This window comes from Leucopleurus acutus (assembly GCF_964270905.1).
Source record: "Leucopleurus acutus genome assembly, chromosome: 7".
Taxonomy (NCBI): Eukaryota; Metazoa; Chordata; class Mammalia; order Artiodactyla; family Delphinidae; genus Leucopleurus; species Leucopleurus acutus.
Window position 1 is genome coordinate 87,513,596 of NC_139150.1, and position 24,240 is coordinate 87,537,835.

At 41.7% G+C, this 24,240-nt stretch overlaps 1 protein-coding gene across 2 annotated transcripts in view; it reads left to right on the top strand.

The window, feature by feature from the left end:
• Positions 1 to 10,431: 10,431 nt before the first annotated feature.
• HABP4 (hyaluronan binding protein 4) overlaps positions 10,432 to 24,240 on the top strand; it is a gene marked incomplete at its 5' end in the record, with an annotated part of 35,262 nt that continues 21,453 nt past the window's right edge. For both annotated transcript variants that reach the window (XM_082842203.1, XM_082842202.1), the window contains 4 exons: positions 10,432 to 10,792; positions 15,560 to 15,722; positions 20,817 to 20,978; positions 21,181 to 21,249. In XM_082842203.1, coding sequence (XP_082698329.1) covers positions 10,432 to 10,792; positions 15,560 to 15,722; positions 20,817 to 20,978; positions 21,181 to 21,249 — 755 coding nt within the window. The remainder of the gene's footprint in view (positions 10,793 to 15,559; positions 15,723 to 20,816; positions 20,979 to 21,180; positions 21,250 to 24,240) is intronic.

Genomic DNA, 24,240 nt, shown 5'->3' on the forward strand with positions numbered 1-24,240 from the left:
TGACATAGAAAAAGTTGCACAGATTTAATATAAAAATGTGATGAGTTCAGGGAGAAGTATACACCCATGACTCCATCACCACATCTATGCCATTAACATATCCATCACCTCCAAAAGTTTCTCCCTGCACTCTTTATTTATTACCATAAAAAAATATATATTTTTGGCTGTGCTGCATGGCACATGGGATCTCAGTTCCCCAGCCAGGCACTAAACCTGGGCCATGACTGTGAAACCCTGGAATCCTAACCATTAGTCCACCAGGGAACTCCCTTTTCATGTTTTTAAATTTTTTTCCAGTTTTATTGAGATATAATTGACATACAGCACTGTATAAGTTTAAGGTGTACAGCATAATAATTTGACTTACATACATCTAATAACGAATTTTTTTGGAAAAGGGTGGGAGGTTGATGGACAAATTATGAGAATTTTTGTCACATATTTTGGTGATGTTTGAGTTTTATAAATTTTCTGTGTCCATAAATTTATAATCAGAAAAAAGTATGTATGAAAAACAAAAATAAAGGATGGCCAAAATCTTTGGGATGAATAATCAAAGACAAAGGTGGCAGAATCCACACCCTGCACTTCTGTCTCATGGCAGGCCTAACACACAGATGATACTCAGTAAAAGCTGGCCAAATCTTCACTGCTCGTTAATAGTCTCAGGCAGCATAAAGTCTCTGGGAAATACTCTTCAAGGGAAGTGCCCATCCTCTCAGAAAGAACCACTGCCCCTTTGCCAGTAACCCCTGGCTAGGACTGAGAACTCCAAAAGAGAGGACGGTGACTTTGAGAAGCAAAGACCTCTGCGGGTGTATGGAAAGGTGTTCAGATATCCACAGGAAGAGCCTCTGGAGGAGAGCCAGCCACCAGGGCCAGAACAGGCAGGGCAGGGACTTCTGTTAGGGTCTTGGGAAACCATGGGGTAGGGTGAGCCTCTTTGAGCCAATATAGAAGATAGCAAACCTACTGGGCTTTTTCCCTTTGGGGTAATTATATTTTTTCTAAAATATGAAAGCAGCTTGGACTTGGACTTGAGGGCTGGTTTCAAATTCCAGCTTTACGACTTGTTACCTCTGTGACGTCAGACAGCCCTTTTAGTTTTTTCACTATAATTTCCTCATGGTTAAAATGGTGATAATAACACCTATCTTTCAAGATCCTTCTAAGGATTCCCAGTCATAATATGATTGCTCAGCTGATTAATGTATTGAAGTATGTCTACAAGAAGTGAACACCAATAGGGTGAATTTGAGGGATTTCTAAGTAGGAACTGGGGGGGTACAGGGGGTGGGGGAAATTAGGACAAGCCTTCCATGTAGTAGACTGGGTCCTAGAAGGTTTTTAGTTCTATTTATAAACATCTATAAATGTGGAGTCTAATACAACAAATTTAAAAATATTCCCAAGGAGAATAAGCTAATTCTCCTAAGAGGGAAAAATGGACTCCTCAGGTGCCAAGTAAAGAAGGAGCTGAGGGCTTCCCTGGTGGTACAGTGGTTAAGAATCCGCCTGCCAAAGCAGGGGACACGGGTTCAAGCCCTGGTCTGGGAAGATCCTATGTGCCGCGGAGCAACTAAGCCCGAGTGCCACAACTACTGAACCTGCGCTCTAGAGCCCGGAGCCACAACTACTGAGCCCGTGTGCCACAACTGCTGAAGCACACACGCCTAGAGTCCATGCTCCACAACAAGAGAAGCCACTGCAATGAGAAGCCTGCTCACTGCAACAAAGAGTAACCCCCACTCGCCGCAACTAAAGAAAGCCCACATGCAGCAATGAAGACCCAACACAGCCAAAAATAAATAAATAAAATAAATAAATTAATAAACAAACAAAAAATCACTTCTTTAAAAAAAATTAAAGAAAAAGAAGGAGCTGAAAGAGCTCTGGTGGTCCTAGGGGTGGCAGGACAGAGGTCTGTTACACTGGGAGAGGCCTCAATGGCTCAGAGCTTGGGCTTGGATGACAATTTAGAGATGGGAGATGAGGCTTCGGTGTATGAAGACTTCTTAAATAGTTCTCTCTGGTAGCTATAGTGATTCTTAGAAAAGTAGCTGTGCCAACTCTAGAGGAAGCCCCTCAACACCTCTGAGTGATCCAGGCAGCAGCTGATTTCCACAGCATTTCCATAAGCCAACTGTAGCTTTGATTGACTAATCCAAGAATGGGATGTAAAGCTCATGACCATCTCCTCAATTTAAAACTCTCTTCTAATAATTACTTGAGTGTGAGAATATGTGTATCTAGAGTCTTACGTGCCAGCATTATTGAAAATGGTGAAGCATGGGAAACACCAAAATACCCATGAATAGAAAACTGGTTCAGTACACTGTAGTATGCTAGTTATTGATTTATTATCTCACATCTGCAAATTCATCCTTCATTGCCTGCTCCACAAAAATGGATCTAGGTCCTTTAAATCATTTTCCTTTGCCAGTGGAAGGTGTCAGACTCTGGTAGTAGCAGGTGCTGAAAGGACGCTGGAAGAGAAAGAGCTTTTCTTTTCCTTGTTCTGCGGTACATTGTCACCAGGCTCCTACAGAGCATGCTTCTTTCTCCACTAACTCCAAGTGTTTTTTTCTGTACTGTTTGCGGGGCTTCTGCTCTTCCCAGCTGTCAACATGGACAGTTAGCCAGGAGCCTCAGAATGCGTGGGCCTGTGTCTCAGCCCAGGTGACTGCTCCTGGCACCCTCTTCTCTGCCTCCTGTGTGTACACACTAGAGCCCCATAAGGCTAGCCATCTAATGGGCCAGTCAGCCAAACTTTGTTCCATGCAGTGTCCAGAGTCTCCACATCCCAAGCGATACACAGGAGTGCGCTGGGTTCCTACAGAGTGTGATTGCCCCAGCTTCTGGTTCCAGCAGTGGCAACTGTGGCACTTGACTCCCTTTATGCACCCCCCTACCCCATAAGCCTTTAGTCACCTAGGCCCTGGGGTGCTGCTCCTGCTTTCCCAGTGATTGTGGACCATCTATGACCCAGAAAACTTCTCAACCATCAAATGGGCTATAACCAACACCTTCCTCAGTGACGTCTGAACTCCCTTCCAACTTTATTCTTCCTTGGATACCCTTCCTCAGTCCTAGGGTACCTTTTAGAATTCTTTTTCTAACCTTATAGTTACTCTCCTATCATAAGTTAATAATTCTTTATGTTAAGCTTCCCTGTTTAAATTACTGCGTGTTTCTGTCTTTTGATTGGACCCAGATCACATACAGTGTAATATTTTATGGCCATTAAAATGATGACATTGAGGGGCTTCCCTGGTGGCGCAGTGGTTGAGAGTCCGCCTGCCGATGCAGGGGACACGGGTTAGTGCCCCGGTCCGGGAAGATCCCACATGCCGCGGAGCGGCTGGGCCCGTGAGCCATGGCCGCTGAGCCTGCGCGTCCAGAGCCTGTGCTCCGCAATGGGAGAGGCCACAACAGTGAGACACCTGCGTACTGCAAAAAAAAAAAAAAAAAAAGATGACATTGATGTATTTATTGACACAGAACTACGTCTCTGACATTGTGGAGTGAAAAAAGCAGATATGTAAAATTATATGTATGTTTACATACATGAAGAAGACTAGAAGGATGCTTAGAAAATGTGAGCAGTGATAATTTGTGGGTGGTGGTATTTCAGATGAGTTTTACTTTCTTTGTGCTTTTCATAGTTTTAATTTCTTTCAGTGAGCATGTATAATTTCACACAAGCAATAAAATTTATTTCTCCCAATCCTCAGAAAACTCTGGTGATACACCCTAAATTTAAAAGATAAAGTCCAAACTCCTTACCACGGCACATAAAGTAATTCAAGGTATGGCCCCTTCTTGTTGGTATAGCCCCATATTTTACCATTCTACACAGAAATTCTAGTTAATCCAAAGCTCCCAATTTTATACCTATGGGTCTTTGCACATGTAATTCTCCCTGGAATGGCTTAATCATTCATCAAAGCCCTCCTTTCTAGAGCCTTTCCCAATTCATTCCCCTTAACCTTGTGTTAAGGCATTAAGTTCGTCAAAGGACATGTAGCTAGAGGACTTTGCAGTGGAAGAGGTGGTCCAAGCCTCTGCTGGTGCAGGATCTCTGTCCTTCCTTGGTGGTCAGACTCTTTTTCATTGTGTGCCTGGGTCCCAGGCTGAGCACCTCAAACTCACCAGCTGCCAGATAAGACTCAACTAGTCAACAACAAATGATGACCAGGCTTCCATCAGGTGGTACTAACAGATCCCATTGCTGGCTTTGTATTTTTACTTTAGCTTAGTGCTTCCCAAATTCTGCTGTGCACAGACACTTCTTAGGGATATTGTAAAATGCAGATTCAGATTCAGCAGCTCTGTGGTGGGCCTGAGATTGTGCATTTCTAAAAAGCTCCTGGGTGATTTGCAGTTGCTGGCCCACGGATCATCCTTAGAGAGTTAGATGTGAGCTTATTTTTAAAACATTTCTGAAATATAATCTAAGCAGAAGAGCAGCCCTATTTCAACATCTTAGTCAATTCAAACTTAGCATGAACACACTATAGCTTTCATTCCACAAAATTATATTTTTAGGGATCTAAGTATACCACTTCCCCCACTAGGGTCTCAGTGAGCACTCCCTAACATAATTCTATTGGTGATATAATTACAGACCCTTAGGTCTCTTCTGAGAACTGTGCCTTATGTGCACAATGTCTGCCCCCACCTTGCATAGCTCTTTAAGGAGAGGAGCCATGTCCTGCTCACACCAAAGCTGTTAGCTCAGTACTTAGCAGGAAAGCATTATGGTTAGGAGTGTAGACTCAAGTTCATGATCCCAGCTCTACCACTTACTGAGGCACTCACCTCATGGCACTGTAACACGGGGACAGTAGAAGCATCTACCTCTTCAGGTTGTTGTAAGGACTAAACAAACAGAAAATGCTTAGAATGATGGCTAGCACCTAGTAAGCCCTATAAAAATTCAGCTATGATTATTAGCAAATGTGTAGAATAATGAATCTTTCAGAAAAAAGAAACAGTATCACATCCATTTAATCATGTAAATGTATTAATTAACTTACACACATTAATTCGTTTGTTGCATTTTTACTTTGTTTGTAACACATGCAAAATTTTCAGGAGCACATGCATACAAAGAAGAAACTCATTTATTCACACAACAAATATCTCCTGGGTGAAAAGCACTTTTGCAGGCACTGAAGATGAAGCCAAAAAGAAGGGAAGGAGGGGACAGAAAAACTAATTAGATATGACTTCTGGTCTTAGGGAGGAGAAGTAAGGAGAAAGAATTATAATGCAGGGCACAGCAAATCCAGTACTACAAGAGGGGTGCCAATAACATGTTCATGCGAATCATCACCTGTGGGGAATTCTGTTTGTTACCTACCCGGCCATCCATTCCTATCTGCTGGCATTGGAAACCTTATCTTCCTTGGGGACTTGCTCCCTCCACTCAGCCCCGGTTGAGGGGGCTGACTCCAGCTTGACCTGGTGAACTAGGCCGGCTGCTCAGAGAATCAAATGCCCTTCGCTATAGCAACTGGTTCAAAGGTGTGCTCATGACCCAAGAAAGGCAATGATTCAATTCTGGGATTCCTATGCTAATGTTGCCAGAAAGGCCCTTTCTTTTCCTGCTGGCCTTACAACTAGAAGGGCTTAAATATGGTACTACTGGGACCATCTACAAAGTGAAACTGATAAAAGGGAAGCCAATACAGAAGAAAATATAGCAAAGAGATGGCAAGGGGCAGAGAGAGAGATGAGGCCCTGGTATGGTTTATCCCTGACCCAGCTATGCCTGATTCAATCACGGACTTTTTTCTTGAGCCAACACATCCTTTGTTTTAATTATAGGTTTTCTGTTGCTCACAACTGGAAGGATCCAGAATAAATGTAGAATTTAAAAGTTCTAAAATAAATTATTTTATTCAGTCCTTGATTAAAGTTACAACCAAGACCAACATTTTAATAGGAGGAATTTTGAGAGAATAAAAAACTCTTCTATTGGCATGAGTGCCTTGAGGATATAAAGCACTGTGGTAGCCAGTAACATCTTGACATAAGAAAGCTGGAAAGAGGACTTCCCTGGTGGCGCAATGGATAAGAATCCTCCTGCCAATGCAGGGGACACGGGTTCGATCTCTGGTCTGGGAAGATCCCACATGCCGCGGAGCAACTAAGCCTGCGCGCCACAACTGCTGAAGCCCATGTGCCCTAGAGCCCATGCTCCACAACAGGAGAAGCCACCACAAGGAGAAGCCCGTGCACCACAACGAAGAGTAGTCCCTGCTGGCTACAACTAGAGAAAGCCCGCACGCAGAAACAAAGACCCAATGCAGCCAAAAATAAATACATTTTAAAAACAGCTGGAAAGAACCTCAGTGACAACAAGAATACAAATATTAGTAGGCTGGGTGCAGGTCCTTTCCTGGTTTAAATATTCTGTTTCTGGTCGTCATAAATGGAATTTGGCTTGCTGGAAGTTCTCCTGCAGCATCCTGATTGTTAATGATTTATGGTTCTATAACCCCTGACTTTGAGACTGTGTAGTTGCTTTATTCATTTGCTGTGGGAAACTGAATTTAAATTCACTTCCACCTGGTAACAACTAAACCAGGACCTATAATTTCACTGATCTTATCACAATTGACTCAACTGGCACAAAAGACAGATGAGATCCTCTTAGAGTTAGGAAAAATATTTTTGTTCTTGCATATATTATTCAAGTAGAAACAACTGTAAAATAATGTGAAATTTTTTAACCTTTTAAAATTTACTTCTTTCGTTTTATCTTCCCATCAACCATATGCGGAACACAGGACCAATTTTAATCATCCTAGTTTTATAGAGGAGAAAGGTAAGCAAAGAGGGAGTAATAATCCAGTGGCAAAACAGAGTATATGGAATGATGATTCACAAAAACTCACACGCTTTATAGCCTGACTGATCCCTCCGCCTTGGCCCTCACCCAGGTGTTGCTCTTTGCATGTAATCAAAGGTAACAAAGATACATGCTTGTAAATTCTCTAACTTTCTGTGAATTTTAAGTCAATCTGGAAGATTTCAGTATATTTTATTTTATGATTCCTAGTGGAATTTGCCTATTAATTAACTCAAGGCAATTTACATTTCGTATGTAGTTAAACTTCACTGCATTTCCACTGGTGCCAATAAGTAACTGCTGTGGAAGGGCTGGTGGTATCATTCAGCATCCACACTTCACTGCTTTTTTGGTATGCTTTATTTTCTGAGTTGTATGGTTGTGTGCATGTTTTGGTTTTTTCTCTTTGGTATCATAATTACTATCAAATAACTTTTACTGAGGATCTACTCTGTGCCAGGTATGGTGATGAACACTTCATATGCATTATTGGACCCAGTTCTCACAATAACCCTCTGAAGCAGGTACCATTATTTTCTCTGTTTTACAGATGAGAAAACTGAGGCACAAGAATAAGGAATATGTCCAAGGTTACAAAGTCCGTTAGTGGCATAGCCAGGATTCAAATCATGGTCTAACTCCAAAATATAAGCTTTAAAAACATTGTGGCCAAATACACATAAAATGTACTATTTTTGCCATTTTACAATTCAGTGGTATTTAACCGTCACCACTATTTAGTTCCAGAAAAATTTCATCACTCTAAAAGGCAACCTCATGCCCTTTAAGCAGTCAATCCCCATTCTTTCTCCCCTGAGCCCCTGGCAACCACTAATCTGCTTTCTATCTCTATGGATTTGCCAATTCTGGACATTTCATATAAATGAAATCATACAATTTGTGACCCTTTGTGTCTGGTTTCTTCCACTTTGCATAATGTTTTCAAGGTTCATCCATGTTGTAGCAGGTATTAGTACTTCATTCCCTTTTCTGACCAAATATTAATCCATTGCACCACATTTTGTTTATCCATTCATCAGCTGATGTGCATTTGGTGGTTTCTACCTTTTGGCTCTTGCGAGTAGTGCGGCTATAAACACTCAGGTACAAGTTTTTGTCTGAACACCTGCTCTCAATTCTTTTGGATAAAAAGTATAGGCTTTTTTTTTTTTTTTTTTTTTTTGTGGTACACGGGCCTCTCACTGTTGTGGCCTCTCCCGTTGCGGAGCACAGGCTCCGGACGCGCAGGCTCAGCGGCCATGGCTCACGGGCCCAGGTGCTCCGCGGCATGTGGGATCTTCCCGGACCGGGGCACGAACCCGTGTCCCCTACCTCGGCAGGCGGACTCTCAACCACTGCGCCACCAGGGAAGCCCAAGTATAGGCTTTTGATCATAAGCCTCTGTTGACTCCAAGAAGGAGAAGACCAGATATCTTAAAATCTTCATTCAACGAATATTTACTGAGAACCTACGGTACAGCTACCTAGAATGCTAAGCACTGGGAATATGTTGTAATAATGAATAAGACAGACATCATCCCTGTTCTCTTCCTCGGGAATGACAGAAAGTTGAATAAGTGAATAAAACACAGACCTGGCAACAGTTAAGATTAAGGGCTCCTTTTCCATTTGCTATTAAAGGAAAGTAAAAGTTGGTACTGATGTATCCGAGCAAGATGCTGTAACAGAATGCTTTTGATGCAAGAAACAAGTACAACTAAGACTAGTTTAAACAATAATGGCATTTATTGTCTTACATAATAATAAGTCTGAGGCAAGTTTCCCGATTGTGGCAAGTCAGCAGCTCCACATCATCAAGGAACTAGGTTTTCTCCATCCTTCTTCTCTGCCATCCTCATAGTCACAATAAGGGCCAGCACTCTAGGCATCATGTCCTCCTCACATAACAAGGACCAAAGAACAGAAGTGGAAAGTTAGAAGATCCTGCCACAATCCCTTTTTAGGTACAAGAAGAATGATCCCTCCAAGAAATCCTGCAGAATACTTTCCCTCAGGTCTGTTCGGCCAGATTTGCACCAGAAGCCTATTCCTACACCAATCATTGGTAGGGGAATGAAATTACAATGGGTGATTTAAGATTAATCAAGTTTGAGGCTGGAAAAAGGCGCAGTTCCCCCCGGGGCAAACAGCTCCCTGACGCCCTAACAAAATACAGATTTTGGGAAAGTGTAAGAGGGAAAGGAAGGGCTGTAGTATAGGCAGCCAAGAGTGTCTCCACCAGTGCCTAGGCAAGAATTCCTGGAGAAAGTCCAATTCACAGTTCTTCTCTGAACTTCAAGCCCTCAGTTGAATAAAACAACCAATGAACCAAACAAACAAACAAGACAAACACCCAAACCCTAAACTTCAACATGTCCAAGACTGAACTTATGATTCTCATCAAAGTGGTCTACAAATGCTCTGTTTCTTTGTGAATAGCATCACCATTCCAGTTGCAAGAGCCAGAAAAATAGGAGTCATCATACTCTCCTCCTTTTTCCTCACCACCCATATCTAGTGCATCACTGAGTCCTGTTGATATAACCTCCAAAATAGCTCTTGGATCTACTACTCTCTTCACCTCCACCGACAGTATCCACCATCCAAGAATAGTGATCACCACCTTTTCCCTGGAGCTCTGCAGCAATCTTCAGCTTGGTCTCCCTGCATCCATTTTGACCTCCCTCCAACCTAGTCCTTCACATTACAGCTAGAGTGGCCTTTTCAAACACATGCTCATGCTTAAAATTTGCTTGCCGCTGCTCCCAGAATAAAGACCAAAATAAGGCCTTCCTCCAACTCTTAGCAATCCATTTCCTTGAGCTTGAATGGGCTGTGCTCCACCCCAACTCAAGACTTGTGCACTTGCCGTTACTCACGGCCCTTGTCATCCTTCAGATCTCAGCTTAACCGTCATTCCCTGGGAAAGCCTCTCCAAACTTCCTAATTAGGTCAAGTCCCTCTGCTATAGGATCATAGAGAAGTCTGTGCCTTTTCTTCAGGGCACTTTTCTGCCTATAGGCTGTAAGATCTACTAAAACAGAGAGCTAGTATCTCCTACAACATAACGCCAGGCACATAATAAGCGTACACTATACAGTTGTTGAATGGCTCAATCAATGTGTAAACTTCAAAGAAGTATGGCCGATGATGAATGTGGACCCAGTCCCAGAGAGAACATAAATTATGGCCGTGACCCACCTGCAGGGTCCAGCAGCCTGGACCGCAAGGTTCCTTGCTCCTCCCAGTAGCTCCGCCCTTTGGGTCCAGCCCCTCCCTGCTGAATCGTGGGGAGGGGCATAGAGGTCGCATGACGTGACAGCAGCCGGTCGCTGATTGGGTTTCCAGGCGTGCTGGCTAGGAAAGGGGGCGAGTCCGCGTGCGCTGATTGGCTGGCGGGAAGCGGCTGGACGGGCGGTGGCGGCGGCGCGGGGGCGGGCGCTGGTAGGGATGGGACTGGGCTGGGGCGGGAGGGCGGTAGCTGCGGGTAGGATGGGTCCTTGCTGCCGGCTTCGCTGAGACTCGCTCGCGTGGACTGCCCGCGGCGGGCCCGCAGTGGCGGCGGCGGCATGAAGGGCGCTCTGGGGAGTCCTGTGGCCGCGGCCGCCGCAGGCGCCGCGATGCAGGAGAGTTTCGGCTGTGTCGTGGCCAACCGCTTCCACCAGCTGCTAGACGACGAGTCGGACCCGTTCGACATCCTGCGCGAGGCCGAGCGCCGACGCCAGCAGCAGCTGCAGCGCAAGAGGCGCGACGAAGCGGCGGGGGCGGCGGCCGGGGCCGGCAACCGCGGCGGCAGGAGCCCGGCTGGGGCCTCGGGCCACAGACCCGGCGCGGGCGGCGGCCGGAGGGAGTCTCAGAAGGAGCGCAAGAGCCTCCCGGCCCCCGGCGCGCAGCAGCCAGACAGCCCAGGGGGCGGCCCTCAGCCGCCCGGTACGCGCGCTCCGCCCGGCACCTAGATGCCCCGGGGTGGGCGCGGTGGGCGGGAGGGGAAGGAGAATGGGGTCATGGAGGTCACCTCTCCTCAGCAGCCCCACGACCTCCTACTACGAGACTGGGATCACTGGAATCTGTTCCAGAAAGGGGAGGGGGTCTGGGAAGAGTTGACTGGAGTTGAGGGTCCCTGTGGCCGAGGAGGGTGGGAAAAGAGGACGGGGTGTAGGGTGTCACGCCCCTTCTGGCCTTTCCCAGTCCCTTCTGGGGGCGAAGGAGAGTGCAGGCTTGGAGTAGGGGGTTTCAGAACGCTGAAACTGAGCCTTTACAAGTTGGGCAAAGTTGAGGGATATTTCTGGGTTGTTGTGTGGGGGCGAACACTGAGGTCGCTGACCCGGGGCTCTCAGATCTAGAACTAGCAGGGACCTTCTCCATCCTCCAGCCCAACCTCTGCAAGATTCGCGTCGGGAGGCAAAAAGTAGCGTGGTGGGAAGGAGGGAGGGGAGCGCCTTTTAGGGAGAGTGGAGGAGGGTGCACCCGGACCCTGGGGGTGGCGGCGAGAGCCCAGGGTGTGTGAAGGATCGCCGGGGTGAGGGGCTGGGGCCTCTGTGATGGAGGGAAGTCCTGGGTGACCTCGGGGGCGGGCTGTGACGTCAGGGCCGCGAGCAGAATGCGGCGGGGGTGGACGCGGGGTCCCCGGCGCCTTCCAAGCTCTGTGCCTTCACCCATCCATCCCCCTTACGGAGCTTCCAGCAGTCTTCCCGCACGGGTTTTCAATGTAGCAGGCAGCATTGATGAGTTGTGTAACTTGTCATTAACTCAAACTGCTTTAAGAAAAGCGTTTTTAATTAACCTTTTCAACAAGAATATTCAAAGTTCCCCACTCCCTGCTTAGCCAGAACGGCAAGTACAAAGCTTGGTGTACTACTGTCTGCATCTAGGGACGGAGGATGCTTAAGAGTCTTTTCTCACCTGAACTGCATCAGTGGCAAAGCCTCCAAGTTTCCACCTGTGTTTCCTCTGTTTTTCAAAAATGAGACAGTGGTCCTAAAGTTTCCATAAAAAGAATGTTAAGATGTATAATTCGACCACTCCAGCCAATGTTTGGCAGTGTATTCAACTTGGCTTTACTGGCTTGGTCCTTGCTTGATAAAAATTGTGCAGCCCAGCCCTGAGAGAATAACACCTGATTTGAGTGTTGGGGCTTTGACTCCTGCAACTAGGTAATGTTTCCCTTTATCTGTGGAAAGTTCAATCCAGCATTATCTCTTGAAAATCAGAAAATTAAGTCACTATAATAAAAATATTGAAAATTATTTTAAATGCTATTGGATATCCCAAGACTCCTTGGTAGGCCGGTACAGTTATGAGCCTATTTAAACAGTGAGTGAGACTTGAGATAATTTGTACATTTTGCATTATGTTCTATCTTTTCTTTTAAATCTATTTAGATAAATATCATAGTAATAAGAATTGGGAAAGGCTAAGCTTTATTTTTTAACAAGTGAAAATATGTATTTTAGTGTGAAACTGAATTTAGTTTTCTATGTCAATGTATTGCTTTTTAACCTTTTTACTATTAAAAATGTGCATTTTTGTTATAAAAATTTTAAACAATTCAAAAGTGTATGAAGTATAGTGAAAATCCTGTATTTTTCTTATTTTAACACCTTGCATTTACATACATAAATGCACAGAGCTACTTCTTTTTTTCTAAATTTACATGATATAAACTGGGTTGCAACCTGCATTTAGCGTTATGATCTAGTACAGTTATAACTTGCTAAACTAATAAACTTAGCACTGTAGTCTAGTACATTTATAACTTTTTTTCCTGTCAATTGTTTATGATCCAAGTGATCTGGCTTTTGAGATCTATATTAAAGAACTTTAGTTAGTTTTGTAGTTAAAATGGAAATTTTATAATTCTAGTTCTTTTTCAAGTATGTTATTTCAGGAGCAAACAGCTCATTAATTTCCGTTTATGTAGTTACTGTGCTAAATTTATCTGTAATGGGTGTTACAGAGCTACTCTCTCAAGGTTTTGTAGCCCTAATTGATATGGACTGTACTTTTCTAACACTCAAAATTTTTAATTTAGTTAGAATATTATAAATGAATGCTTAGTGTAGACAAGAATCAAAGTCAAAACAAGTTTGACGTATAACGGAAACATTAATCTCAAAAGGATGTGGAAATCATAAGATTTTCCCATAGAAATAGGTTTTTAATGGCCTTCACTATTTAACAATATACATAGACCTTTGGATGAGCCTTGCTCAAAAAAATTCGTTCTTGAAGTCTTCACAGGCTGTTTCAGCTTTGCTTTTCCTGGCCTTTCAGAACTAATCTCTGAGTCAAAGCTCAAATTTATTTGGGGGAAATCTCACTATAAATTTTATTGTATTCTGTCCCTTCATGTGGGCTTGGGGTTACATCAGTGATGAGACTGCATATGCCAGCCTTTTATTGGAAAGGGCTAGTAAAATTCAATGTTTGCATATTCACTTGGAGCCGCTGATCTAGCACAGAAAAACTAGGTTCACTTGCATTCTTTTTTTTTTTTTTTTTTTTTTTTTTGCGGTACGCGGGCCTCTCACTGTTGTGGCCTCTCCCGTTGCGGAGCACAGGCTCCCGACGCGCAGGCTCAGCGGCCATGGCTCACGGGCCTAGCCGCTCCGCGGCATGTGGGATCTTCCTGGACCGGGGCACGAACCCGTGTCCCCTGCATCGGCAGGTGGACTCTCAACACTGCACCACCAGGGAAGCCCTCAGTTGCATTCTTGATCCCTTAGTAGTAAATTGTGGGAAAAACTGGACCCCTATTATCTTTGTTTTTTGGATTTTGGGAGGAAAAGGAAATGTTTGCAGGGTATTGATAATTGTTCTAATAAGTTGCCAGTTATATTTAATGGCTTTCAACTTATACACAGAAGCTTTGGAAGAAGCTTTAGTATAAAGTATACAGCAAATGTCATTTTAAATTTTGAATGATGAATTCCAAATTTAATTGATACAATTTTTTAAATAACCTTGAAAGTAGAAAGAAGGTGGGAATAAGCTAAGTAATTCTGTAGTTGAGTGGAGATATTTAGTTGTTGTTTTTTTTTTTTAAATTACAGGTTATGAATAGGAAATTGGAAACTGTATTAAAATAACTTTTCATATTGAGGGAAATGTATTGAAAAGTATTGTTACTGTTGATGTTCTTGCTGTTATGTCATGGTCTATTATAGTTTTCAACTTGTTAGATAGTTAACTTTCACAATAACATTTTCTACCTTACATTTTCGATGCCTCTTCCAACTTTGATCTCTCTTAGTAACGTGTATGTGCTCGGATCTGACACTGCATACTCTTGGGCAATTGGACACCAGTGTCAGTCTCTCTTTCTGCAATAAAAGCATAATGCTCTGTTTATGATAACATCTTCCCTATATCCTAAACATGTCACAAGGTCAGACTGGGGCTTCAGGAAGCAAATCAGATTTAAGCATTTCCTAGGTCATGGAACATTAACTTAAGATTGAACTTAGGTCTGTTGTGCAATATTTCACATTTCAAAAAAATACTTTGTTAGCTAACAAGTAATAAATTGCACAGTTTTGTGTTAGTGGTGTCACGACATGATTTTTGCTTTAAAATGAGATTAGTAACATATTGGAAATATGTTAATGTTTACATGTGCCTAGTTTATAAAGCTTAGATAAAATATTAAGTGGGAAAATAGGAGAATACATGTAAACATATATTTCTTAAGAATCACAAGTATCTGCCTAAGTAGAAGAGGAACCCGGTAGTTTAAAAAAATACCCATTAATTCAAGTACATTTAATATTTTTATAGCCATACAATAAATGTGGAGGGTGACATACCAAGAAAAATCTAAAATTTTCTACTAAAATGAAAATTGTACATAATGTTTCAGATGGAGACCTATTAAGTGTATACAAAGAAAAGATAAACACACATTTTTGGAAGAAGATTTAAGAAGTAACAAAGTTCTTCACAATATATTCACCAAATATTAGTTGCCTTAAGACATAGACCCTGCTGAAAATTTTTAAAGCGTCAAAACCGAGAGGAGTAAAAAGAGAACAGAGAAGGCTGGAGTGCCCCAGCCCCTACCTCCTCAGTGCTGGCTTCTCCATGGACGGGAGATGCCCCTTCAAGTGCTGGCCAGCCCTTGCATGAGTTGGCAAATACCAGCTTGGCCTTATATTTGAGAAGTGTGATCATAAATGTATAAATCCCATCAAAGACCAGGAAAATCTGTTTTCAAATGAGAAAGATACAATGGTACAAGCTATTTAAAAATGAAAACTTTATTAGCCAATGAATGATAAACTATAGTTGGGATTCTAAAAATATGTTCTGAAATACAGGGTATTTATCCTTTAATTTTCTGGAAGGAACTTAGCTACCATGTTTTGATAAAGCTGCTGTTGTGAAATGTAGTTGATAATATATCTCCGTTGCTATCACAGAGTCATTGTAAAATATTTGTAATTGTAAGTGAGTTGGTATAGTTTATCTTATCATAATTTCTAGGACATAAGGGATTCAATAGTAATGTCAAAGTTTTATTAAAAGACGACTCTGGGCAGTAGTAGTATCAGCAACCTTTTTTCTTCTCTGAACTTTTCCAAACTTCCCAAATTTTCCTATGGCATTGATTTCTAGAAAAGTAAAATTTAAAAGTACATGTAATAACGTGCTGCTGCAGACCTTGTGTTCTAGCTCTCCCCTTTGATTCCTCCCTGTCAGGCCAGAAACGAACTTCCAGAAGAGGGGAGCAGCAAGGATGGAGTGAGAGCCGGGGGACAGAGGTGACGCTTGATAGAGCAGAGCGGAGATCCTACAGGGAATATCGACCCTATGAGACGGAGAGACAGGCAGACTTTACACCTGAGAAGTTTACAGATGAAAGGTAAGTACTGCAGACCTCGGCCTGGAGGGTTGGAGGAACCAGAAGGATTTTCAGAGGACTACCAGCCTTTGGAACCTTTTTGTGGTGCCAGTCCTGGGAATATTTTGCCAATTTAAGTACCAAATTTAAGTACCAAATCATACTACCTTAGGTAACACGTGAAGCACCTTCCATTTATCTCATAGATGACCTTAAGTCTTGGTTCAGGAAATCATTACACAATGAAAAATGGATTACTTATTGGTAACTCTGAAAAGCATTCTTATAACAAACTATATAGGAGTATGCTAAACTGATTAAATTTTCTTTTGAAATTTAGGCCAGAGATATAATTATGTTCTTGATTTAGCAGTACTAATTTGGGCTACTAATGAATTTAAACAAATTCCTAGCCCCATGTCAGGTCAATAGGTTATCATGATGAAATTGGACAAAAAACCTGATAAAATATGTGACACCAGTTTAAGGCTCCCATGCCTTCTCTAGAAAGTGCTCTGATGTGGAAGATGATCTCAGGCTGGTGCAGCCTGACACCCTTTTGAGTAATGTGGCAGCATGTGGGCTATCATGCCCACCTATACACGGGAAGCAGTTCTTAGTGTCTTATGCTTGGCACTAACAAGATGAATGCTTGCTGCCTCAAGTGTTTAATTATTAAACCTGCATAGCACTGGGTTTAGATTAAAACAAAACAACTTGTGAATCACATTGAAAGGAAAAGAAAGTTAAAAAGGCTAAAAGAGACTAGAATAGTGTACAGTTGAATGTCAAGGGAACCGTTATTCCCAAAGTCTTTCAACTTCTTGACTACCTATTCCATTACACATTCAAAACAGATGGTATATCTGCCACCATGTTAGAGGATGAGGGCTAGAGAAAGGCTTAATTCTGCTTTTTTTGGGTGATTAGTTCAAGTTTGCTATGTAACAGCCGCAGTCTGCTTGCTTACAGAAAGCCTTCTGGATCAGAGCTGCTTATTTTGGGAAGCATTTGTGTATTTTTTTCCTTCACTGCAGGGATTTATTCTGTGGAAATACGGAAATTATAACTCATGTTTCCAGCTTTTTTAGTAGCAAAATTATGAGTTTTTTTAAAAGGATAAGTCTTTATATGTTACCATGAAAAAAACTGCCTATTAAGGGATGCCTATTTTGGATACAGGAAGTTTTAAGAATTATATAAGGAATTCCCATATACCCTCTCCAGATTCTCCAATAACATTTTACCACATTTGCTTTATCATACCCCTCCCTCACTCTCTCCCTCTCTTTCTCCTCTCTCTCTCTCTCTCTCTCTCTGTCTCTCTGTCTCTCTCTCTCACACACACACACACACACACACACACACACACACACACACCCCTCTTTTTTCCTTGGCATTTGAGAGTAAGCTACAGGAATGTCTCTTTATCCCTAAATACTTTAAATATATTTCCTAAACACATGGTACAATTATCAAACTCATTAACATTGATGCAATACTATTATCTAATTCTCTAAATTATATAATCTACAGACTACTCAAATTGCACCAATTGTCCTAATAATATCCTTCTAGCAGAAGAAAAACAATTTTGGTTCAGGATCCAGTCCAGGAATGTGCATTGCGTTTAGTCTTCTTTAATTTAAAACAGCTCTTTAGTCTTTCATTTATTTATGGATTTGACATTTTTTAAGAGTATGGACCAGTTATTTTGTAGAAGAGCCCAGAATTTGAGCTTGCCTGCTCAAATTCTTAATGCTCACCAACCTATTAAAAAAGAGGATAAGCTACATGTAAAAGAATGAAATTAGAACACTACCTGACACCATACACAAAAGTAAACTCCAAATGGATTAAAGACCTAAATGTAAGACCAGACGCTATAAAACTCTTAGAAGAAAACAGAGGAAAAACACTCTTTGACATAAACCACAGCAAGATCTTTTTTGACCCACTTCCTAGAGTAATGGAAATAAAAACAAAAATAAACAAATGGGACTTAGTTAAACTTAAAAGCTTTTGCACAGCCAAGGAAACCATAAACAAGATGAAAAGACAACCTTCAGAATGGGAGAAAATATTTGCAAATGAAACAACAAAGGATTAATCTCCAAAATATACAAACAGCTCATGGAACTTAATATCAAAAAAACAAACAATCCAATTAAAAAATGGCTGGAAGACCTAAATAGACATTTCATCAAGGAAGACATACAGATGGCCAAGAGGCAGATGAAAAGATGCTCAACATCACTAATTACTAGAGAAATGCAGATCAAAACTACAGTGAGGTATCACCTCATGTGGTCAGAATGGCTATTATCCAAAAATCTAGAAACAATAAATGCTGGAAAAGGTGTGGTGAAAAGGGAACCCTCCTGCACTTTGGTGGGAATGTAAATTGATACCACCACTATGGAAGACAGTATGGAGGATCCTTAAAAAACTAAAAATAGAACTACCGAATGACCCAGCAGTCCCACTACTGGGCATATACCCTGAGAAAACCATAATTCAAAAAGATACATGGGGCTTCCCTGGTGGTGCAGTGGTTGAGAGTCCACCTGCCGATGCAGGGGACATGGGTTCGTGCCCCGGTCCGGGAAGATCCCACATGCCGCGGAGCGGCTGGGCCTGTGAGCCATGGCCGCAGAGCCTGTGCGTCCAGAGCCTGTGCTCCGCAACGGGAGAGGCCACACAGTGAGAGGCCCACGTACCGCAAAAAAAAAAAAAGAAAAAAAGAGACATGTACCACAATGTTCATTGCAGCACTATTTAAGATAGCCAGGACATAGAGGCAACCTAAATGTCCATCGACAGATGAATGGATAAAGAAGATGTGACACATATATACAATGGAATATTACTCAGCCATAAAAAGAAACGAAATTGAGTTATTTGTAGTGAAGTGCACGGACCTGGAGTCTGTCATACAGAGTGAAGTAAGTCAGAAAGAAAAACAAATACCATATTCTAACGCATATATACGGAATCTAAAAAAAAAAAAATGGTACTGACAAACCTAGTTGCAGGACAGGAATAAAGATGTAGACATAGAGAACAGACTTGAGGACATGGGGTGGGAGGGGGAAGCTGGGGCGAAGTGAGAGTAGCATTGATATATATACACTACTGCATGTGAAATAGTTAGCTAGTGGGAAGCAGCCACATAGCACAGGGAGATCAGCTCTGTGCTTTGTGATGACCTAGAGGGGTGGGATAGGGAGGGTGGGAGGGAGGCCCAAGCGGGAGGGGATATGGGGCCATATGTATACATATGGCTGATTCACTTTGGTGTGCAACAGAAACTAACACAGTACTGTGAAGCAATTATACTCCAATAAAGATCTATTTAAAAAGATGTATTTTATAAGAAGGGGATTATAAAGAAGCAATTGAGAATATATTTAATTGGGGGTGGGGTAAACCTGTGGGATAAAGAAAAATGATTTAAGGGATTAAAATAGACTAGAACACACAGGGTTATTTTTAGGGTCAGCTTCAGTTACTATTATATTATTAATGAATTCGTTATTTTATCAGTATCTGATCTAAAGTTCATGTAAATTTAGACCCGATTTTGACTATTGGCATTATTTTCCATATAGAGTTTTATGCTTCATTTCTTCTCAGTGTTTAGGTAGACTTCTTTTATGGCACTGTCCAACTTCCTGGTTAAGAACTTACTGTTACTTTTCATTTGTCATTGTTTTAGAACTCTGCTTTAGATATTTACTGTAATGTGGAATCAGATTCTACAACAGTCTCTATTTAAAATTTTGGTTTTGGCCTGGGGAGGTGGGAGACAGAAAAGCCAGCTTGGAGAATTGATTTAGGATGATGTTTCTTGAAAGAGACTGGCATAAAGTTAATGATTGGTGCTTCTGTATTTCTTTATCTTTTTGAGTAAGGAGAATTGTGAGTTTTGTATCTTTTTATAGGTGATTGTATAGTAGCTTTTTAATGTAACATTTTCAGCCTGTTTCAGTAGACTGGAACACACCTCTAGTTCTGGTGTTTGAGCCACTAATGTCACTAGATTTCAATAAGTAATTTGTTGCTTTAAATGTTTTTAAAAGCCTTGACAAATTAAAAAATATAATTTCTTATTAAACTAGAATTTAACAATGAAAAAGATGAGGCCCTTCCTGCAGAAGCTTTGAGTCTGGTGGAGGAGAGACAAGTCCTCATAAAAAGTGACAGTGACCAGATGGTAGCAGAGAATGGATGTGAGGGGAAGCGGGCGGTCAGGCCCTGGATCCAGTGGGTGTGGCAGGGAAAGAGTGAGAAAAGGGAGTTTCTTGGCTTGGACACTTCCATGTTGTGAGTTAGGGACCGTAGTAGGAGCAAGGGGTCAGTGTTGGTCATGTATCTTCAGGGCCATGGGGTGACATAGGGGGATGTCCAGGAAGTAACTGGCTTTGTGGCCTGAAATCAGAGAGACCCCCAAATGAGAGACACAGGGTCACGTGAAGGGGCCATGTAGCATTAGCATAGGGGCGAGGACGATGTGTACAGGAGGTAGGGAGTCAGGAATGCTGGTGCTCTTAAGGACAAATGTGTAGGTATCCAGAAGATGGGATATTCAAGACATGTTCCATGAAAAAGGCAAGGTGTAGAACCTTTCCCTATATGTGACTCTGCAGTGTCTGCCTTTGAGAAGTGGAATTGTGTGGCCAAGAAGCAAGAGGAGTACCTTGTGAATGTTTGGGTATTACCTGTGTCAAAAATCATTTTATAAGGATGAGCAGGGAAAGAGAAGCCAGAAAGGGCAGAGGAAAATTAGTGGTTGGCAGTGTCAAATGATGCATAAGGGTCAGATGACCTAGAGACAAAAGTTGCTATTGGATTTAACAACAAAGACGTCATCTTCAGCTATCTTCCTCATCTGTGGGCACTAGTTGTAATTAAATGACTGTACGTGAAGGGCTCAGAACAGTGCTAGAGATAGTATGTGCTCAGTAAATTTAACTATTAATTTTTTTATTCAAGATACACGATTCTTTCCAATATACTGTGGCCATAATATCCTTCTAGAATTTTTTTTAATCAAAAAAAGCGTTAGCTCTTTAATCCAATTCACCGCTTTTTATTATACTCATCTCTTCCAAGACCAGTTGACAGGTTTGATCGAGAAAGACCACTGAGAGGACGTGGATGCCCAAGAGGGGGCATGCGAAGCAGAGGCAGAGGTGGTCCTGGGAACAGAGCTTTTGACGGTTTTGACCAGAGAGGGAAACGAGAATTTGAGAGATACAGTGGGAATGATAAAATGTAAGTTTCATTGTAAATGCTATTCTCCCTTTAAGATCTTGGTGTGAATCTGTTGTGTTTTAATATTTAGTTGACTTTATATTAGTATGCAGTTATTCCTAAGGGAGCTGATCCTGGGACAGTTTTTATGATCAGCTTTTCTGATTTGGAGATTGACTGGACACCAGCTTCCAGTTTAAGGGAATATTCTTTCGTTTTCTAGAGCAATCAGAACTGAAGACAACATGGGTGGATATGGAGTTCGCACCTGGGGATCAGGTAAAGATACCAGGTATGGTGCAAATGTGTACCTTCTGTGAACCTACAATTAAGTGGAAATATCTGGATCTTTATTTGCCTGTCTTGAAAATTATGTCCTCTGTGTTATGCTTGCCATGTCTTTATACTTGTGTGCTTTACGTAGCGATTGAATTTAGGCTTTTGTTTCATGAGATAACTTTTTAAAACAGTTTTGCCATGTTGTGGTTAGATTTGAAACTGCTTTCAAAATTCTTTTATCTTATTTTAGCCAAGCAAATTGTATATTTGCTGACACCCCAAGCACATGTCGCTGTATATTTGCATATGCCTCAGAATGCTTTTTAAATTCCTGGATATTCTGTACTTTATTTTTCTGTGACCTTCCAAAGTTTTTGTATACATTGCATCTTTTTTTTTTTAAATAAGTTTATTTATTTATTTATTTTTGGCTGCTTTGGGTCTTCGTTGCTGCGCACAGTCTTTTTCTAGTTGTGGCGAGTGGGGGCTACTCTTTGTTGCAGTGCACGGGCTTTTCATTGTGGCTTCTCTTGTTGCGAAGCATGGGCTCTAGGTGCACGGGCTTCAGTAGTTGTGGCACACGGGCTCAGTAGTTATGGCTCGTGGGCTCTAGAGCACAGGCTCAGTAGTTGTGGCGCATGGGCTTTGTTGCTTCGCAGCATGTGGGATCTTCCCAGACTAGGGATCAAACCCGTGTCCCCTGCATTGGCAGGCGGATTCTTAACCACTGAGCCACCAAGGACGTCCCTGCCCCTTGATTTTATAAAATCATTTGCAGATCAAAGCTCAATGACAAGTTTCACCTGAGGTTCAAATTTGACATTTCTCAGGCTTTATGATATCTCAGATCTGTGCCAGTTTTGCTACTTAGGGGAGGTACTTGGTTCTGCTATTTCTGTCATTTCAGGGCTGCAGGGAAGTACGAGGAACGGGTTGCTACAGGATGTGTTGCAGGGAAGACTTTACACAAATTTGAAGGCTTGAGGGGATCCAGACTTCCACTTTTTTTTCTTTTGAAGAATATAAGAATATAACTTATTTTTCTTAAATTTTTATCCTTAAAAACAAATGTACAGGGCTTCCCTGGCGGCGCAGTGGTTGAGAGTCCGCCTGCCGATGCAGGGGACACGGGTTCGTGCCTCGGTCTGGGAAGATCCCACATGCCGCGGAGCGGCTGGGCCCGTCAGCCATGGCCACTGAGCCTGCGTGTCCGGAGCCTGTGCTCCACAACGGGAGAGGCCACAACAGTGAGAGGCCCGTGTAACGCAAAACAAACAAACAAAAAACAAATGTAGAAAATAAGATCAAATCTAAGATTAAATTTACTACCATTGCACATCTGTGTTGTCTTTGAAAAGAAACTTGTTGAATGTTTGTCAATCTAGGGTTCTATAGAATCTCAAATACAGACCTTTTCATTTTGTTTTATTTTACTGTAATAGTATATTTTTAAAAAGTAATACAGGCACTTTCTGCATCATCTGATTTACTAGCTTATTTAATACTACCACCCCATTTCAGTTTGCATTTGAGTTTAAAATCATTTTGGCTCCAAGGTTTACTTACTCTAAGAGGTAATTATTGACCTTGGAACATGAAGAAGTGACCACATGTGCTCCTGGCAGATGGTATGTCCCAATGTTAAAATGAAACGTGCCCCATGGCACTCATTTTGGATTGTTTTGTGAGTTATAAAGTCAAAGCTCTTAGGTGGTAATAATGTGTAATTGAAAGTTTTTTTGTAGAATAAGACTTTAATTTCTTATTTAATACATTGAGATTTTGATTTGCCACCATGGTATAGTGCAGCTGAGTTATGATTGATGAGAAAACAGCAGAGGTGAGCCTAACAATAAGTGATGTGTTCGTGGCTGACAAGGGCGAGTGCTGCACCGTGCATTGGAGGTGTGAGGGTTTTGCTGTAGTTTAGCATTCCTGTTTGAAGACATTGACAGTATAACTAGATCTAAGGGCAAGATGCTTTCAAAATGGTGTGACTGAGCCATTTCCATTGTTAGTGGTTTTCTTCAAGAGTTTGACTGTTAGTACCTGTGCTAAAAATAGAATTTTCTCCATTTGTAATCATTTTAAAAGTGTAATATCAGATATTATTTTCTTGTTCCTAATTGGGATAGACACCCACAAATGCAGTTTTTAATAATACTGCCTTCCAACTTTTATTGTAAAGAGCCAAGACAGTTTTATGTAGTAATCAAGCAACACTGGATTAAATCTGTTCACTGTCATAGATTTGGTTAAGTATGAAGTCTGATGGAATTTGAACTAGTTAACAAAGCATTGAGGTTTTTAAAATTGTTTTGTAACCATACTTGTGCAAACAGGCATTTTCTACGTTAGTATAACTGAAGTCAAAATATAGACATGGGCCCTGGAGCTTTATCTTTCTTCTAATAAATCCAACATTGGTGATTTACTTTCAACAAAATAATAAAATTTGCCAAAATAAATTGGTGCTAATCTTGAGACTTACTTGTTTTGTAGTTTTCATCATATGGTTCTATAAGCTATGGTTCTATTGAGCTATAAGCACAAAATTAGTTTTATGTTTATTCATAAAATAATTTAGGTCAATACAGGAGGGAGGTCTGTGATTTTTCTTCTAAATTGATTGACAGGTTTAAGAATTGCTAGTCTCTTTGTTTTGTATTCTGCTTCTTTTTTCTTCCCCTATATCGTTATAGCCCTTTTATGATTTTTAATTGTTGAAAGCTATGAACTGTCAGTGAATCCATGTTTTTATCCCCTTGGTTTATGACATGGCCAAGGGAATAAAGAGAAAGTTGGAGTAATACAGCACTGCCACTGCTGCTAGACTCCTGGATGCTAAAAACTTCCATGACCCACGAGGGTCATGCTGATGTGTAGAGGCTGCTTTTGTTAAAGGACTTCTGCCAGGCAGAGCAGCAGGGATGTCCTTCCAAACAGGGAGAACATTTGATTTAGGACCTTTTTTAAAAGTAAAAATTATTTATTCAAATTTTGT